The sequence below is a fragment of the Columba livia genome, chromosome 11 (assembly GCF_036013475.1).
Source record: "Columba livia isolate bColLiv1 breed racing homer chromosome 11, bColLiv1.pat.W.v2, whole genome shotgun sequence".
Lineage (NCBI taxonomy): Eukaryota > Metazoa > Chordata > Aves > Columbiformes > Columbidae > Columba > Columba livia.
Genome location: NC_088612.1, coordinates 21,184,445 through 21,198,224, shown reverse-complemented (window position 1 = coordinate 21,198,224; position 13,780 = coordinate 21,184,445). Strand labels below are relative to the sequence as shown.

The following is a 13,780-nucleotide window of genomic DNA, read 5'->3' as shown; positions in this document are numbered from 1 at the left end:
GGAGTGACCCTGGGCCTGTGGAAGGTTTGGCAGGAGCAGCTCCCAGCCCAGCAGAGAGGTTTGCAGAGGGACCACCGTGGGGATGGGGTGCTCAGACATGGCATCCCCATCCCACTCCAGATGGAAAAGCCTTCAGTGAGGATCTAGAGAACCCAACAGGCATTTAAAAATAGGTTGGAGCTGAATTCCTTGGGCTTGGGAGACCTCAGCCAGGATGTCTCCAGTGGCATCTACCAGAAGGTGCTTCGCCTTACAGCTGGACTAGATCCAAAGTACAACAAACCCCTTGTATTTATTGGGTTGAAATTCAGCCCTCATAAACCTCTGCCTTTCGCAGGTGTGTTTCCCTCTGCAGCCCAGCATGGGGACAGGGGAGGGGATGGCTCTGCTGTCTGTTTGATGGCATGGTGGCTGCATGTCTTGGTGCAAGGAGTTCCTCCAGGCGTGGGGACCACGGTCCTTGAAGACGCTCCTTGCAGAGCTGTGATGTCCAAGATACTTACAGTGTTTGCTCCACTGCTGCCATTGTCTCCCTGGTTAGATGCGAGATCCCCTGGAAAGCAAGGGGCAGAAGCAGCCTGGCCCTAGAGGTAAAGATTTAATGGCAATTATTTTACGTTTTGTTGCCCACAATGGCTCAGTCCAGTGAGTAAACTGAGGCAGGAGCTGTGGTGGACAGAGGAGATAGGACCTGCAGCAACACAACCCAGGAGCTGTACAACCACAGTTCTTACAGAGCAAGTGAAGCAGCTCCTATGACAGCATGTAGTGAGGAAAATAATCACCCCTGAGCGATGGCCCTTGTGTGTGCACATCCCCATGGTGGCAAGGGGAGAAATCCTCCACCTGCAAACCTCCGTGCAGGTGGTGAACCATGGTGTGCTGACAGCCTGCTCTGCAGGAGACACGATGCACAAAGGAGTCCCTGCATCCCCCATCATGTCACTGGCCCCATGCAAGCCCTACTGCAGAAATCCTGGACAGCTGGTGTTTGTTGGGAAGCAAGCAAGACACAGATCTGGTGTCTTTGTGCTTCAAATGGATCAAATTTTGTTTATTTGGGTTCATGCCTCTGTGTGTCTGATGCAACAGGCCAAAGCTTTTCTTCTGCTGAGGATGCAATGGGGGAAAAGCAGGACATGGGGCTGGAGAGGGGCAGATGCATTGACAGAAAGGATGGGAAACCCCACAGCACCCTGTGCTTTCAGGACATGGGATCTGTCCCACACCAGCTCAATAACTTGTGGTTGGTTGTAGCATCTTCCCATGATGCTTTCAGATCTGACATGTCTGGATGCAACAAAGACTTGAGAAAGGCTCCTCCTTTTCCTGAGGGAGTCTTGTTGGTTTGATCTTATGGCTTTTGTCCCACTGCTTGGCTCGTTAAATTCCTTTTGATGCTCTCCTGCATCCCTGCAGGGTACTGCTCCCCGTGACAAGGGTCTTTCACCTTGACACATGTCAACAAGCCTCGTCGTTCCTTTGGGACACCTCTGCCAGGGCAGCTGGGGATTCACAAGAGCCCCTGCTTAAGAAACCAGCCCCCCAAAATGCCCAAAGCATTTCCAAGGAGCAGGGCTTTAATGAAGTTTTGTAAAAAATAATAATTCTTGCCCATAACAAATCACATTAGTGCAACACAAATATGATGTGAAAGAAGTAAGTAACTTAACAGCAAGGGTCTTTTTTCAAGATAGAAAAGAGTCCAAATACTGAAATTATGTCCTTTACAATTAATTGGGCTGAAGCTGCCCGGGTCTCCAGCATTCCGATGTAGTGATCTCCTTATGCGGGTGCTTGGAGGCTCCCTCAGGCTGTGGGTTTGGTGCCAGAGCCCGTCTTCTGTTTGCAATAACGCAGCCTGATGTGTGTCATTTCTCACCTTGGCTGGCTCTGGCCTCCGGTTTGCATTTTGTGGTGAGCCCAACCAGCCCAAGTGTGCTCCAGCTGGATGGGGATGACTTCAGCCTTCTGGCTCTGTCCTTCCCTCTGGCATGTTTTCAGCCCACACTAGGCTACAAGTCTTACCTAACAAAGCCCAGGTTTGGAAGCGAAAAGAAATCACATCGCCACATTCTCCCTGCGCAAACTGCATCGCAGGTTTGCTCAGTCTGTATTTCTGGAGCAGCTCGTGCAGCATCCAGCCTGGTGGGGTTGGGGTCTGTGCCTGGCTTTCCTAGGTAGGCCGAAAGGTCTACATGAAAAGGTCTATACTTTATCAAGTGCTTGAGAAAGAGATGAGCAGCTTTAATCACTGTCTTTTGGAGTCAGGGGTCCTCCTCATGAGAACGTGAGCAGTGAGCTCAGTTTCTGCTGTGGGAACTGGTCATCGGAGACTCGCTGCACCACGTTGTGCCAGGGCACAAGGCAGGAGGGACATTTCTCCTGGGACAGAGATCCCCAGGGGAGGGTCCAGCTCAAGTCACCAGAGCTGGGAGCTGCTCCCTTTGCAGCTCTCTGCAAAGCCTGTCCTTTTCCAGAGGGCACGGTCTGGGAGATACAGCCTGCAAAGGTACATCACATCATCCCAAGGTGCGCTCGTGTGCTCTTCAAAGGCAGTTGAATGGGGAAATGGATTTCTGGGGACATCAAGAAGGATTTGTGTCCTGCACTTTCAGACTCACCTTCAGGGAAAGTGCAGGAAAAACTTTCTTCTAGATGCTGTTGAGTTTGGAGGGCTGAGAAGGACACAGTCCTTTGTTTCCACAATGAGAGTTGACGTACACTTGAGTCATCTCCTGGTACTCCTCTGCTTTGTCCTCGCGGAGGTCGAAGAAAGTTTTCAGCAAGTCCAAGTTGAAGTAGTGCAGTGCGACAACAGCGATCCCGGCCACAAGACAGAGCAAGCCTGGAAGACAACATGCTCTCTGTGAGCATCCCTGTAACCATCAGCACATGGCCACCCCTCTTCTGGTGTCCCCCTGCCAGGGGAAAATGTCTTCTCTTATGGAAAATCATAGAAAAATTTGGGTTGAAGGGGCCTTCAAAGCTCCCCCAGTTCCCCCCTGCCATGAGCAGGGACATCTTCACCAGCTCAGGTTGCTCAGAGCCCCGTCCAGCCTGGCCTGGGATGTCTCCAGGGATGGTTCATCCACCATCTCCCTGCCCAAACTGGGCCAGGCTCTCACCACCCTCAGGGGCAACAATTTCTTCCTCATGTCCAGCCTGAATCTCCCTCCTTTAGTTTAAAACCGTCACCCCTTGTACTATCACAACAGGCCCTGCTCAAAAGTCTGTCCCCGTCTTTCTTATGGGCCCCTTTTAAGCCCAGAAAGGCCACAACAAAGTCTCCCCGGAGCTTCTCTTCTCCAGCTGAACACCCCAACTCTCTCAGCCTGTCCTCCCAGCAGAGCTGTTCCAGCCTCAGATCATTTCTGGGGCTCCTCTGGCCCCTCTCCAGCAGGTCCATGTGTGTCCTGTCCAATCTCTCACCCCCAGCATCCAAAGTCCTTCTCCTGGGGCTGCTCTCCATCCCTACATCCCAGCCTGGAGTGACACCGGGGTTGCCCTGACCCAGATGCCCCAACCGTGCACATGGCCTTGTTGAACCTCATGAGGCTTGCATGGGCCCACTTCTCGAGCCCAGTGTAGCCCAGTGTCCTTACCAATCACCAGCGTGAGCCAGAAAGATCCCCCATAGCCTATGTGCAGGACTGCAGTCCCAAAGTGGATTGGGCACATCGGGGAGTTCCTCACAGTGGAGAATGAGATCAACGAGAAGATCATGAAGGCCCCTGTGATCAGCAGCATGTAGCCTCCATAGACTAGGACGGGCATGGAGAACAGCATGTTGGAGATGAGCCAAGTGCAAAAGGCCACCCTGGAGATAGGAGAAAACAAATGGATGAGTTGTGCAAGTGCCAGGCACTAGGATGCTCTGTGAGGATTTCCAGGTGGGAGGAGGAATCTGGAGTCCAGGTTGCATTGCATGAGGCCAAGAAGCTCTGTGGGCAGGCTGGAGTGACCCCAGGCTGAGCAAGCAGACGTGCAACGCTCACACTGCTGCATCCCGAAGGCAGAAGCCCGGATTTCCTCCTCCCATTGCTCAGCCCACAGTCTGTACCAGCCTCCAGGAGGTCACGGCAGTGTATGTGGACTATCTCAGCTTCCCGCCTTTCCAAGCGTGGGGCAGAGAGCAGCACACAGCACTGGGATAACTGCTGCTACGGACCAGGGCCTCTCACTCCATGGTACCACCAGGTCCCTCTCCTGCATCCCTGCTCTCAAATCCAGTGCAATGGTCTTCACCCTCCGCAACCCATGGTAGAGAGGAGCATCTCCTGACAGTTGTGGACTAGCTCTCCCTCGGCCCAGATGAGCAGCAACACATCACTGCCCAGCACAGACAACTGAAGAGTTGAGGTCAACCCCATAATAACAGCATCACCAGTTTCTCCTCATCTGGTCTCGCTCCCAAACATTAAATACCCTCAGAAATGGGGATGGAAGAATTCTACACATGCCCTTGGGCCTCTTGGGGCCACTGAGGGTAGCAGGTCCACAGGGATGGGCCCCTGCCATCATCACCACATCGCAGCAGGGATCTGCATCACGTTCCTCTCTCCTGTGCCCAGCCCTGGTGAAGCTGATCAGCAGAGAACCAGGACCATCCCTCTTATCTGCTCACCCCAAGGTGCCCTTGCAGAGGCCCCATCACGCACATGTATTTCCTCCTGAGAAGGGCAGCAGGGCGTTTCCCACATCTCTGCATCTCCCCTGCTTGGACCAGGAGAGCAAGGCTCACCAGAGAGTGGCCGACGCGTAGTGGCCGGAGATGCGGTACTGCCTGTGCAGGTTGCAGGGGCTTTGCGTGGTGAACTTCTCCGCCACATAAAGGATGGGGTTAGGCAGCCCTTTCTCCAGTCCTTCACCATAGCTGTGGTCGTAGTCTGCACTGAAGCTCCAGTCAAAGTGCTCGTTGTAGTTGATGGTCTCATTGACCTGATTCACTGGGTTTCCTGCCAGAGGGAGAAGATTGAGGTCCTGCTGTGTCCCAGTAGCTGGGGTGGACAGCAGGGTCCCAGGAGCCTGTGTGCAGACCAAGGCTACCCACAGAGCACTTGGAGACCTCCTGGGGCCATGGCTGCTCCAGAGCTGCAAAGACATCAGACTCACCCATCAGCGTGACATTCACCCCCGCCAAGCCAACGTGCAGCCCGATGTCCACGTTGACCAGGGCCTGGCTGAAGGACTTGTAGGAAGTGTTTGCTGTCACCCAACCGGTCTCCCAGTCCCCTGTGAACTGGACAGCTGCCAGGAAGAGTAAAGCTGGGGTTAAAGAGGGTCCAGTCCTGGGCTCTTCTGTGCTCAAGGGGGATGACGGGCGAGCAGCAAGGGCGGCGTTGGCACTGCAGTGCTGCCAGGGAGGGGAAGGACGGCAGGAGAGCTGACTCAGGCCCAGGACGTGCCTCAACCAGCCCCCACGCCCTGGCAGAGCTCGTGTCCGCCCCGCGCTCAGCATCTCCTCCCTCCATCCCGGAGCAGGGCAGCTCATATCCCCAGGGATGAACCCCACGACCTGATTCCTCCTTGGACATCCTCACCAGGACCTCCCTGCAAGCTGCCCAGCACGGCAAGCACCGCAGCCCCCGGGGACAGGGCTGGGAAATGAGCCCATTCCTCAGCCTCGGGAACACGGGTGAGTTTCACTGCCAAATATTAAGTTCCCTAGATCGCACTGTTAGTGAATAGTGAAGATCACTGTCAAACCAGGGTGGCAAGTGCCGTCACAGCTCTGCCAGACACTTCAGCTGGGGGAAAAGGTTGAAACATTTCTAGTATATGGTGTTTTTTTGGAACAGAATATCTTTTTTCTGATATACTTTCACTTTGTGGTGGGCTTGATTTTGTGATGCTGAGACAAGCTGAAAGTGAATCACAGATGGTTTGTGTTGGAGGGAAGCTTCAAGGCTCCCCCAGTCCCCCCTGCCATGACAGGGACATCTTCACCAGCTCAGGTTGCTCAGAGCCCCGTCCAGCCTGGCCTGGGATGTCTCCAGGGATGGTTCATCCACCACCTCTCTGCCCAACCTGGGCCAGGCTCTCACCACCCTCAGTGTAAACAACTTCTTTTGAAAGAAAAAGAAGGTGACGATTTACTCCCAGGCTGAACAAGACCTTTTAAACCTGCCTGAAAATAAGTTCAGCTGCTGAATCAGCTTGTGAGGGCACTGATCCAGTAGCAGCTCTGCAGGAACGTTTCCCAGCTGCGGGGTTGAGTGTGCCCTGCTGCCGACAGACAGAAACCCTGATTCTGGCTTTAAAACAATCAATTCCGCCTGGCTGCGTCCTTGTAAAGAGAGAGGCACTGGACGGCTCCCCAGGGCTGAGCTGGTGGAGCAAGCCCTGACCTCCGTCCCTCTGCCATCTCCATCCCGACACCACACTCCCGGGCAGCTCTGACAGCATCTCCCAGTACCTGGATGTCCCCAGGCAGAGGGTGACCACCACGTGTCAGCTGGCAGAGCCCCACGGCTGGTCACAGCCTCGGTATCTCCTTCTATCACCTGGGTGAACTGGGGGTTGTGTCACTTAGGTTGTGCTTCACCATCCCTCTCCAGGCAGTCTTGTAATCAAAATCTCTTAGATTTGGGGTCAGGGCTGGTTGCTCTCCCCATCTGGCACCTTCTGTCCCCTCAGTACACATTCTGTCGCCCTGTCTGAGCTGGAAATCCCACAGCCTGGTTTCTACTACCAGTTCCATTTATTACACAAGATTCTTCCTGGAAAGGGCTGTGAAGCTGTGGAACAGGCTGCCCAGGGTGGTGGTGCAGTCACCATCCCCACAGGGGTTAAACAGATGGAGATGAGGTTCTCAGGGACATGGGGTGGGTTAATGGTTGGACTCGATCTTGAGGGTCTTTCCAACCAAAATGATTCCATGATTTTGATATTTCCTGGTTTCTGCTAAACCAAATCCTTCATCTCCTTCTGCCTTGCTCCTTCAGAGGTCTTTACCCTCTCTCCCACCACACTTCTGCCCTGCCTGTGTTTTATTTTCACCCATCACCTTGGCCATGGGCAGCTCAGGAGAGCTTGCATGGCCAGAGGAACCACCTATTCAACCTCTGCTGTGCAGTCACAACCAGCAAAGCTCCTTCTCGACTCAACAGTAACCACAGGCATCTCCAGATGCCAGGGAGGGGGAAGCCCTTTTGGGAAGCTGTGGGACTGCTTTGCAGAGCAGGGGTTGGGCAGACCATGCAGCCAACCCCGGCCAGGCCACGGCTGTGACCACCACCTGGTGTTTCCCAACACAGACCCTGCCCTGGGGTTTAATCCTGCCCCCAGATTCCCCCTCCGAGAGCTGAGCAGCACTTACTGACAATCACCACTCCCACGATGAGGCTGAGAAGAACCCGCAGTGTCCAGTACAGCCTCTGCGGGGAGAGAAGTGGGACATGAGGTGGGACATCAGCCCTGGCTGTCCTCCCGCCTCACCCTGAACTGGCCAGGACTGTCCCAGCATCCCAAACGTGGGGAGCAGATATGGGGAGAGGGGTCACGCACCGCCCGTCCACGGATGCCCGGGGTGATGAGCAGGAAGCTGCAAGCAAACGTGAGGAAGACCACGATGACTATGATGGTGCTGACGTTGAACACGGAGGCCTTCCTCAGCTGCGGGTAGAAGGGGTAGATGCCGTCAAAGAGAGTCATCCTGCACCTCCGGGAGAGGGCTGGTCACAGTGGTGGTGGTGGCCAGTCCCAGCTCAGCTCCAGAATAACCAGCTGCAGCAGGTCCACCTCAAAACTCCCCGGAGGGACAAGGAAATGTGATGCTGCAAGGAAACAAGCAGGTGAAATACTTCCCAGCAGAGAAACACACCGCCCAAAAGCTCTCGGTGGAGAGGAGGTGCCTGGGGCAGGGCTCCGCCAGCCTGGAGGGTTTGTGGCAGCCCAGGGAACCGCCAGCTGCTGTCCTGCTGCGGCTTGAGGAGCAGCACGAGCCCAGAATCCTGTCGAGCAGCTCCTCCCCAGCCAGAGCCGGGTCCTTCCTTCCAGCAGCCAGAATCCCAGAATGTGAGGGGTTGGAAGGGCCCTGGAAAGCTCATGCAGTGCAATCCCCCCATGGAGCAGGAACACCCAGATGAGGTTACACAGGAAGGTGTCCAGGCGGGTTGGAATGTCTGCACAGAAGGAGACTCCACAACCTCCCTGGGCAGCCTGGGCCAGGCTCTGCCACCCTCACCCCAAACAAGTTTCTTCTCAGATTTCAGTGGAACCTCCTGTGTTCCAGTTTGCACCCATTGCCCCTTGTCCTGTCACTGGTTGTCACCAGAAGAGCCTGGCTCCATCCTCCTGACACTCCCCCTTTCCATATTGATCCCCATGAATGAGTCCCCCCTCAGTCTCCTCTTGTCCAGCTCCAGAGCCCCAGCTCCCTCAGCCTTTCCTCACATGGGAGATGCTCCACTCCCTTAATTAGCCAGGGCTTTCCACTTTGTGGAGCACCCTTAGAGGAAGCCCATGAGCTGGCAACCACCGGCAGGTGCAGCCTTCCTCCAAAACGACACGGAACCACTGATACATCGATCTCTAAGCAGCAAAATTACCCCCAGCCAGGGGCCACCACCTCCAAGTGGAACAAAGCCCACCAGCCCCATCTCCTTGATGAAGCTTTTCCCCCTAAAAAGTACAATCTGGGGAGGCAGGACTGTTCCTGTGCTTGGTCCAAAGGGACCAGAAGCAATTCCCAGAGCTGGGATGTGGGTCCAAGGAGTGCACGAGCATCAGAAGCTCATCTCAAGGCTAAAGGAACATGAGTTACACGAGACAACAAAGTGCGTAATTCCCACAGACGGCTTTGAACTCCTGCTGGCACTTTAGTTCTAGCAATTACAGAGCTTCCCCCGTTCCTGGCTTAGAGCTTTTCTACCAAAACTGATTACATGCTTAGTCCTTTTATTTTGCTTATTTAATAGCATCTCTGCAAGCAACTACCCCAAGAAGTCTCCTAAAGTCAGGGAATGCCGGCGCTAATATGACTCACACCCAAATACAATTTCATTCTATCCCTGCATGGAGGAGTTGATTTTATTCTCGTTTTCTGAAAACAGTATTCATCATATTTTTAGGTAAGATCCAACCCATGTGCTCACGAAACAGTCTGAGCAGCTATAAGAGGAGAAATAAATGAAGAGTTTAGCCTAGGACAAGTTAAATCTTGATTGCTTGAATTCCGCCAGTTTCAATATATCTTTGCCCAAATTTCATATGAGATGCAGAGAGGGAAGGAAAGATTCCAAGTGTGTACTCACTGAAACACAACTCTTCACAGCTTAAACAGATACGGAACAACTGAAACCCCAAAACATAACATGCAAAGTGTTGCCTTGTTAAATCAAAATTTAAATTTCGAGTTATATAAAGGGAGATTTACATTTCTTCTATACTTTAGAACTTCTGGGAATAGTTTTATAGAGGATTTCCAGGGAAACAATTCTTTCTGTTGCTGTCCGCCCAGTCTTTCTCACTTGATTAACCTGCACAGGAGACCAGCTACTTGGCATTTTTGCAGCTTTGAAGTGGAAAACTGATGCCTGCAGCTCAGGGCAGGAGAAACTGAAGCTGTTACACCTTGGAAAGCATCCTCCATGCAGAAGCACGGCCCTGGAGTCTCTGTGCTTTCCTCTGTCACAGTGTATGGACAGGGAAAAGACTAGAAACATCTTAAAGGAAAGATCAGTAATTTGGCATAGACAGACAACTTTTCTGTTTGAAGTATTCTGGACCGGCAAGGGAGAAAGGTAAAGGAGGCAGAAAGTTTGCCCCAAACCCAGGAGTTTCTCCTTACAGAAACCCAGTTTTCCTGCCCCACAATGAATCAAGGACCTTTCTAAAGTGCCCAGATAAAACTCCTCTCAGCAGAGCCAACAGCAATCCTAGACTGGGTTGCTCGGGGCTGCAGATGGGTATTTTCCATTGAAACAAGGAAAATCCTGTCCCCTGGAAACCGAATGACCAGAGCTGCAGTTCCGGGATGGGGGGACTGCATTTACCTGCCCCTTCAAGGGGGTCAAACTGGGATAGCAAAAACCGCCGGGCTAGCTCAGGATGGGTATTCATCCTCCCCTCCCTCCCCCCGCCTAACCAGGACCCCTCGAGCAGCGTCCGGGGGCTGCTCCCCGGAGCGCCCGAAGCGCCCGGGCGGGGGCGAGGCGCCCCGGCGGGGTGCAGGGGTGGGCGGTCAGCGGGGCGCGGGCGGGGCGGCTCGGGGGGTGGCGGCCCTTTTTCAGGTACCTACCTGCGGGCGGTGGCGGCGGCGGCGGGGATCGGGCGGCACCGTCCCGCACCGGCTCTTATAGGCGGCGGCGGGCGCGGAGCCCTATGTAAATGCCGGGGCGGGCCGCCCCGCAGCACTGCCCGCCGCACCGCCGCCGAGGTGAGCGCCGGGACCGGGGGCTGCAGCCACGGGGGGAATTTGGGGAATCGGGTCCACGCGTGTCCCTCCTCCCCCTGCGTGGGGAACTGGGAGCCAGAGCCACGCAATTGCTGCCTGCGGGGGGGATTGTGCTCCTCTCGACTCCTCCTGTGCGGGGGACAAGTTGGGAAGGGGTCATGCATGAAGGGGTGGAAAAAATGGGGCTACACGTTTCTTTCCTGGGTGATGGACAGGGTGGATGCGGCCGTGTGTTCCCCCGACCTGCATGGCTGCTGGGCTACTGGTGTCCCTGCCTGCTCGGGGGACAGGACACAGAGTGAGATGGGGGTCACATCCCCATCTGCACGGGGTACCAAGGGGACAGGGCCACTGTGTCCCCACCTGGCTGGGGGACACACGTGAATGGGGCACTAGGAGGTTGGGGATACATCTGTCCCTGCCTGCATGGACTTGGGGTTCTGGGTCACGTGTGGGGACAGATGGGATGGAGTCACGCGTGTCCTCACCTGCAGGGTGCGACGGAGCCACGCACACCCTGCCTGGGAGGGAGCAGGGTGGCAGGACAGAGCAGGTTGGGACTGTGCATGTCCCTGCGATGTGGACACAGGGCACCGTGGGGACAGGTAGGGACCTTCTGTTCCACCAGGGGAGGCAGCCCTGCTGTGCACTCTGGTGGCACTGTGGCATCTGGCCCTAGGGGTGTCCCGAGGTGGACACCTCCCATTGGTCCCTGTGTGCGTGCACACAGGTTTGGGATTTTCTGGTGGGCATCCAAGGCTGGAGAGATGCAGCTTGCTCCCAGACCCAGAAAGGTGACAGTCACCTGGTGCATCTGCTGAGATCAGGTGGAGCAGGAGATCCTTGCTCTGGGGGAAGCCATGTGTTGCACTCTGTGCACCATTGTTTTTGGAGGAGTATGAAGCTCCAGGGCACAGGGATCCTCTCTGATGGGAGAAAAAACGACGAGGGAAGCAAGTGCTTGATTTCATTAGATCCAGAGGAAAGGAGTGACTTCCCAAAGGTGTCACAGGGAGTCTGTGGAACAGCAGAGCCCGGAGAGCTCATCAGACTTCACAAGCTTCCTGACGCTTCACAAGTCTGCGGAGCTAATCCAAGCTTGCAAAGCTTTCCTGCACCATGGGCTTCCGAGGCTGATCTGGTTTCCTTATGTCAAGGAACCCCCTGGGTGGTTTGTGAGATTCGGGAGGCAGGTGTGAGGGCAGGGAGCTCTTTCTGGAGAAGCTTGGCAACTGGTCCTCAACTTTGGGAGAGCACGTTGGGGAGTGCTGCAGCATGGATTGTGGGACAACTGGGTGCCACTGGCACGAGGTCCCCAGCCCAGATCTGCATGTCCCTCTTCTTAAGTGCATCCTGTAAGGACTGCTGTGACTCAGCCCTGCCTGAGAGGATGTTCCCAGTAATAGCTGGAGAAGGCTTGATGGTGTCAATGTCTCCTCATGCCTTTACAGACCAAGTTCTGCCAGGGAGAGCTGCTCCCAGGGAAGGGATTTGGTTCTTGAGGTTTGGTTGGGAGAGACAAATGTGACCAGTAACTTGTAGATAGACATAAAGGTAGTGTGGAGGCATGGGAGAGAAGTTCCATGTTGGTGGGAAAGGCCTCAGAAGTCTGTGGTCCAAACTACTGCTTGGAGCAAGACCACCACTGTCACTGTATCATGTTGTCCATGGTCAAGGTCCAGAGACCCCCCCCACGGTCTTGGATTGACTGGGCAATATGTGGGTTTCCAGTGCCGCGCCATGGGGAGATGAAAAGTGCCTGAGAGCCACCATGTCATCTTATGGCTTGGGTCAAGAGTGATTCCGGGAGCTGAGGACATGGGAGGTTTGCTCAGCGCCAGAAGGAATCTTAGCACACATTTTCTGCTGGAGCCCTTCGAGAAGACCCAAGGGGAAGGGGGAGACCTGCTGCACCGTGCCTGTGCTGATGTGCTTTGAGCTTTGGCTTTGCCCCATGCAATGTGGCTAAATCTGGTGACGCCTTCAGGCCTCAACTCTAGGTGGGGGTTGCAGCTCTGTCTGTGGAGGTGAGACCTGAACCGAAAACATGGTCAGCGCAGAGGCATTTCAACAGTGATTTAATGTTAAATCCACGTTACGGGAACCTGATAACGAGGTTTGCATGTAATAATATTTAGTGAGGTGTGGAGCGCAGAGAAGATGTTGTGACAGAGGAGGAACATGGAGATGTCACTTGTTGAGAAACAGCATGTTGCAAAGGTCATAATACAGAAAACTATCAGAAGGGAGTTAACGCGGGTTATATGCTGCACTCACAACCTGACAACTAGTGTTCAGTTTATCAACACAATTAATGTGACTGCAAATGACAACATCTAAATCTCAAACCACTTCGTTTGCCAAGCGGATGTTGTATTTAGGGCTACAGAGTTGCTGGCAACATGGAAGCCTTTTTGAAACCATCATTTCTTGGAGTTTTGATTAAAACAATGAAAACAAGAAACTAAAAGCATCGCTTTCACTTGCAACAGGGCGCTGCAGGAAAAGCTGAAAGCTGTGCATCGTGCGTCTCTTGGCTCTGAAGAGATGCTGCTCTTTGGGCACACACCTGCAGCACTGGAACAAGGGACGAAGAGACAGATTTAACAGAAAACCCTCTCTTGGAGTTAAATCCAAGCTTGGTGTTCCTGTGCGTGCAAAGCCAGCGGAAGCATTGTAGCATTTATGAGCAAAAAACATAGCTTTTGCTGTTCGTGTCTGGGAATATTTCTCCTCAGTCAGGTGTTGGCCGGGGTTTTAAAGGTTTATGTCCCACTGATGAAATTTGCTCTGGATCCAGGGCCTTTGTGGAAAGTGAGGTGGTAAAACATCATGAGAAAGGCTGGTTATGAGACAACTCCATCGAGTTGGATGGTGATGGCAGCGGGGTTTTACCAGGCAGAAAAACCACCAGAGGGAGCTGAGATGATGGTCTGAGCATCCTCCCAGCTCCAGCTCCCTCCTTCTCTCCCTTCGCAGGTTCCTTCTTCCAAAGACCCAGCAGCCGCCGCGACCCGCAGAGATGATGCTGAGTTTGACGGTGGCTCTGCTGCTGACGTGCACCTGGGGAAGTAAGCGTGATTTCAGGGAAGAGGATCCAAGGGGGTCCGCTCTGAGGACCTTCCTCAGACTCATAGGACATCGTATCAGAAATGGGGATGATTCAGTTTGTGATAAGAAAAAAATGGAACGAAACACTGAACTTGCAGACCAGGAGACACACCTACTGCTGTTTATGTAAACAGCTTGTAACCAGGACCTGGAGCTTCTTGCTAGAATTATAATAAAAGCAATAAAAATTAATGCAAAGGAAACAAAGTATATATTTATTGACAAGGGCTGATGCTGATACACAATGCAGAGCAAAGTCCAGTGTCAAGG

At 53.8% G+C, this 13,780-nt stretch overlaps 3 protein-coding genes across 4 annotated transcripts in view; 1 reads left to right on the top strand and 2 right to left on the bottom strand.

The window, feature by feature from the left end:
* Positions 1-291: 291 nt before the first annotated feature.
* Positions 292-10,492, bottom strand: DUOXA2 (dual oxidase maturation factor 2). 2 transcript variants are annotated; one of them, XM_065076344.1, is made up of 8 exons: positions 10,244-10,492; positions 7,510-7,778; positions 7,322-7,379; positions 5,116-5,250; positions 4,745-4,958; positions 3,606-3,820; positions 2,625-2,848; positions 292-584 (listed from the first exon to the last, which is right to left on the bottom strand). In XM_065076344.1, exons 2-7 carry the CDS (start codon positions 7,654-7,656, stop codon positions 2,655-2,657), a joined length of 963 nt encoding a protein of 320 aa, XP_064932416.1. In that variant the 5' UTR covers positions 7,657-7,778; positions 10,244-10,492; the 3' UTR covers positions 292-584; positions 2,625-2,654. The 2 variants fall into 2 exon arrangements, with proteins under 2 accessions (XP_064932416.1, XP_064932415.1); XM_065076343.1 differs by lacking the exon at positions 292-584 and having other exon boundaries at positions 1,530-2,848; positions 10,244-10,491.
* DUOX2 (dual oxidase 2) overlaps positions 5,393-13,780 on the top strand; it is a 29,604-nt gene continuing 21,216 nt past the window's right edge. The window contains exons 1-2 of the mRNA XM_065076336.1: positions 5,393-5,638; positions 13,379-13,470. Coding sequence (XP_064932408.1) covers positions 13,422-13,470 — 49 coding nt within the window. The 5' untranslated portion in view covers positions 5,393-5,638; positions 13,379-13,421. The remainder of the gene's footprint in view (positions 5,639-13,378; positions 13,471-13,780) is intronic.
* The window catches only part of SORD (sorbitol dehydrogenase), a 42,564-nt gene continuing 41,377 nt past the window's right edge, over positions 12,594-13,780 (bottom strand). The window contains exon 9 of the mRNA XM_065076337.1: positions 12,594-13,462. Within this exon, the coding sequence (XP_064932409.1) occupies positions 13,291-13,462 (172 nt within the window). The 3' untranslated portion in view covers positions 12,594-13,290. The remainder of the gene's footprint in view (positions 13,463-13,780) is intronic.